We start from the raw sequence: 5,000 nt of genomic DNA, 5'->3' as shown, positions 1-5,000 counted from the left end.
AATAAAAAAAAGACAAGGATGATGAATAAAAAAAGAATATAAGAAAACAGAAAAGTAAAGCAGTTAAGTGGTTTAATCACACTGAATAAACAGCGACTGTACAAAACTTGAGATTAATCTCTGATGGGAGACAAATGAAATACAAGGAAAGAATAGTGACCAATCGATATAATACAAACTCTGAAAGCATATATCTTCAATAAACACTCTGTTTTCTAAATAAACAGATTACTGGAAACTTTTAAAGATGTGAATGCAGAAGTATAATACTAAATACTCCCATACAGCTCCAATTATTCCATGAACACCATATGCAGCCATCATTCTACGGCAAATGTATAATCTTTTACTTCTTTCTTCCTGTCACCTACTCACTCTCAAACCGAAAGACACACGCACACATCCATGTACGCATGCACATATGAACGCAAACAGACACACACACACCGTTACACTTACAACACACTAACTCACTCACTAACTCAATCATCACACACTCACATACATTCATATTCACAAATTCACTTACTCTTTTTTAGCCCAGTTTTATGTCTTTTTTTTTTTCTTTTTATTCTCTATTTTTATATACAATTATTTTACAACCTGTTTCTAAAACTGGACGTTAAATTTTAGTGTGCAGCCAATGGCATCATTCCTTACATTTAAGCAGCACTGAAGAGCAGTTTCTAAACATACAGTTTAAATTCATCAACCACACTAGCCTGAAAAATAAGACTGCACAACACACACACAAAAAAGGAAAAAAATTACAAAAAAAATGCACTTAAAACCTTAATTCTCTTTAAACACTAATACCTGATGATAACGATGACAACTCCACTATCTCTCTTTGTGTACAGTCTTCATCTACAGCCCGTGTAGTATGCTTCACTGGAACTTTTCAAATTAAATCTGAAGACAATTCTTAACTGTCTACGAGACTAACCCCTAACAATAAAACACTGTACAAATGTTCCAAATATGGAATACATACAACTATACATAGAAAAGAGGACATTGGGTGATCTGCGGACAACAGAGAACATGTCCCAGTTTTTTCAGCCAATACTTATATCTTTTTTCCTTTGATTGCCATATTTTTTTTTTCCACATTTTTGTTATGAAAAAAAAAATGATTGGGTATATAAGAGGAGGAGATAACATACAAATACTTGCCAACATAAAATAAAATAACAGTATAAATAACCGAACTGCAATTGTACTGAATCTTACTGAACAATTTACAAACTCATATATACACCTTATTATTTTGTACAAAATATTAAGACGTCTAATTTCTGTTACTGAACACATGGATTCTCTACAAAACCCAAACACAAACAGAAAACTATTCAAACTGTTGATTTCACTGCAATTAGGCATTTTGTATCACAGTTTCTCTGCAGCTGCTCTTGATGTGAAGGTACATAACTTTGCAAAATACTTGCTGCCTTCCACAATTTTTTGGAAGTATAAAGAAAATAAAGAAAACTGATGGTAAGACATGCGTTTAACAGGATTAATCACCACAGTCTTCCCTGACACGTCTCTTACAAATATTTGTCTGTCTGTCTCCTCTTTGTCTCAGTCTCTATATTTCTCTCTGCCCTCAGCCTCATCCGAAGGAAAGCTTAATGCCAAACTACCCTGAGGAATGGCTTTGTCCTCTTCCCTGTCTTGAGCTAAGAGGATGATCAGGTTTCTGTCTCCCCCCCGTTGTTGGCCAAAGTCTTGTGGATCACCAGTTTCCTCTTCTAAGACCTGATTAAGTTCTTCCTCCTTTTCTTTTCCTCCTCCCTCTCCCGCTACTCTCTTCCTCTTCATCCTCTTGCTTCTCTTTGTCCCAGTGCCATGAGACAACTCCACTGCTGCCTCTTTGGCTGCTCCCTTCCACCTCTTCATCTCCAACCAGCAGGCCAGCCTTCAAAGCTCTCTCTTACTTGGCCTGAGCTAATGCCTGCTCCTCCTCCTGGTCATCCTCAGTTGGGAGCGGCTGGCCATGTACAAAGATGGGTGCCGCATCCCCTCGCACTGAGTCGCCAGTCACATGTACACTCACGATGTCTGAACCAGGAATCTCAAACATGGCATCGAGGAGGAGGTTTTCCTGTAATATGAAGGAAATTGTGAGCCAGATCTGCTAGTGCTCAGGATATTATGATTACTATAATGCTATGAACAATACTAATGACAATAAAAAAAGTCTTTCCAAATTTCAAGGTAAAGGGTAAACAGGTGACCTTTGTAGGACTAGTGATTGATTCCTAAGTGATTAGGCACTTGTGATGACATCTGTGAAAGACAATCAATAGACAAAAAGACAAAGCAAACATGGCATGCATTCTTGCCATCCTGTCCCATCGCAAAACAAATAATTGCTCACATGTTAGTACAAGAATCTGGAGCAGAACTTACCATAATGGAGCGTAGGCCTCTTGCACCTGTCTTCCTCTCCATCGCCATGTGTGCAATGGCCTCCATGGCATCTGGGGTGAAGGCAAGTTCAACCTGCAAATTAAAAGAGAATTAATAATACACCTTTTCCACCTTATACTTATATCATAGTGCATGTACCTTGCAAAGATAAACAGGTTTTAATAAACTGTTTTCTTTGAAAAAAATGAATAAAAATAGTCTTCATTCTTGGCTGTTGTAACACTCTATACATATCCTGCACAAACCAATCAAGCTCAAATCAATGAATTTAATAACCCTGTTGAAAGATCAAAAATTTTTCACAAAGGAAAAACAATGAGACAAGTACCAACTTGTAGAGCACAATGAAAGCCACCACAGAATAGAGAAAATGGTGCCACAAACCTTGTCCATCCCAAAGAGCATCTGGAACTGTGGCACAAGTGCATTCTTGGGTTCGGTAAGGATCCGCACCAGCATGGCCGCCGTCAGCGAGTGGAAGGGGACAATAACAGGGAAACGCCCTACGAACTCCTGGAGAAAATAAGCAAAGGAGATAAATGAGTGAGTTAGTTGGCTTGCCATTAGCGGAAAGAAAATTGGAAAAGCTATGAGCTGGTGGGTGCAAAATCCAGGCAAAGGGGGAAGTTTAGAACCTCTGACATCCTGGTAATCTCAACTGCAGTTCTAAACAATATAAACCAATCTAGTTACAGTGCAATATCATTTGCTAAATGTGTAAGTGAATTTCATGTCTCTGTCCCTCATGCACTCCCTCACTCCCTCTCAAAGTCATTCATTCATTCATTCATTCATTCAGTCAGACAGATAGTCAGTCAATCAGTCTCTCTCTCTCTCTCTCTCTCTCTCTCTCTCTCTCTCTCTCTCTCTCTCTCTCTCTCTCTCTCTCTCTCTCTCTCTCTCTCTCTCTCTCTCTCTCTCTCTCTCTCACTCACTCACTCACTCACTCACTCACTCACTCACTCACTCACTCACTCACTCACTCACTCACTCACTCACTCACTCACTCACTCACTCACTCACTCACTCACTCACCACTCACCACTCACCACTCACCACTCACCACTCACCACTCACCACTCACCACTCACCACTCACCACTCACCACTCACCACTCACTCACTCACTCACTCACTCACTCACTCACTCACTCACTCACTCACTCACTCACTCTCACTCACTCTCTCACTCACTCACTCCCTCACTCACACACTCTCTCACTCACACACACACACACACACACACACACACACACACACACACACACACACACACACACACACACACACACACACACACACACACACACACACACACACACACACACACTAACATTCAAACATCAAGCCTGAAATCTAACTGAACACTAAATCTAATCCTCTCAAACCATACACTCCAGCAACACTATTGTCACAACTGTAATAGCTGAACTCACCGGGATCATGCCGAACTCAATGAGGTCCCTGGCTTCCACCTTTGAGAGCAGTGCATCCTTTTCCTGGTTGTCCTCCTCAGCGTCTGTACTGGCTGTCTGGTGTGCTACGTCAGCTTGTGACGCCGCCCGACGGCCTACTGACTGGCCCCCAATACCAAAGCCTAGGTACTGTTGGGTGGAAAGAGGTTGAAAGAGGGTAAGAGGGGAAAGTGTGAAGAATGAGGGAGGGGTGAGATGAGAGGAGAAGTAGGGGGGGGGGGGGACAGGGAAGAGCAGCAAGAGGAAAATGAAAGAATAATGAAGAGTGAGGATAGGAGAGGAGAGGAGAGAAAGAAAAGCATCTATATAACAAAAACAGTTATTATAGGAAAATGAATTTTACAGCAAAAGTCTCCTCTGATCAATATCATCCCCTTGGGGTCGATGAGACTATCCAGGGGGTCGATAACTGCCTGGAGGTCATAACGGGATTGATAAATGCCAAGACCATTTATAGCTTTGGGGTCAAAAGCTGACATTTGTACAATAAGTAAAAATACATGAAATATAACTTGCTGATACAGGTTTCTAATTCATATATAATTTGTTCTAATAGTCTATTTGTTTTCTAATCTGCATAGTGAAACAGAAAAATAATAATATAGTTACAATAAAACTTGTTTCTACATGGATGCATTAACTTACTCATTTGTTCTATTTAGCTTTATTTTGGTAAGTGGTTTTCCATTACTGTTCTGAAGTCCCCTGACATAAATGTACTTCAGACATACAGTCTGGTGTACAGAGAGTATATAATGCACCTACAAAGGCAAACTCCCACATATATACAGAAAAATTACCATTGACCATCATCTTACAAGTATCTACTTTGAGAAACCTATAAACATATGAATAAAATTGAGGGGAGACTAGAATTAAAAGGAATAAAGTAGAAGAAAATGCTAACTGTGAAAATAGCACAATTAACTTCTGAATCTTCCTCCATAGTAAATTTCCATCCTGTATATGTTATGATATAATTTTCATAAAATGACAAGTCTGTTCAGATTTTTGCTTTCTCCCATTTAGCCTGTTGGACCCGAGTGCATCACTGACAGTACATGGCCCAAAATGTGGGCATTACATTTAC

General features: G+C 39.8%; 1 protein-coding gene across 4 annotated transcripts in view; it reads right to left on the bottom strand.

The window, feature by feature from the left end:
• The window catches only part of ClpX (Caseinolytic protease chaperone subunit), a 21,770-nt gene that overhangs the window by 506 nt on the left and 16,264 nt on the right, over positions 1-5,000 (bottom strand). For all 4 annotated transcript variants that reach the window (XM_070127159.1, XM_070127161.1, XM_070127158.1 and 1 more), the window contains exons 10-13: positions 3,872-4,039; positions 2,821-2,949; positions 2,416-2,508; positions 1-2,107 (exon numbers count right to left, since the gene is read on the bottom strand). The exon at positions 1-2,107 is cut by the window's left edge and continues 506 nt beyond it. In XM_070127159.1, coding sequence (XP_069983260.1) covers positions 1,937-2,107; positions 2,416-2,508; positions 2,821-2,949; positions 3,872-4,039 — 561 coding nt within the window. In that variant the 3' untranslated portion in view covers positions 1-1,936. The remainder of the gene's footprint in view (positions 2,108-2,415; positions 2,509-2,820; positions 2,950-3,871; positions 4,040-5,000) is intronic.

The sequence above is a fragment of the Penaeus vannamei genome, chromosome 11 (genome assembly GCF_042767895.1).
Source record: "Penaeus vannamei isolate JL-2024 chromosome 11, ASM4276789v1, whole genome shotgun sequence".
Classification (NCBI taxonomy): domain Eukaryota; kingdom Metazoa; phylum Arthropoda; class Malacostraca; order Decapoda; family Penaeidae; genus Penaeus; species Penaeus vannamei.
The sequence above is the reverse complement of the archived record's forward strand: the minus strand, read 5'-3'. Positions and strand labels throughout refer to the sequence as shown.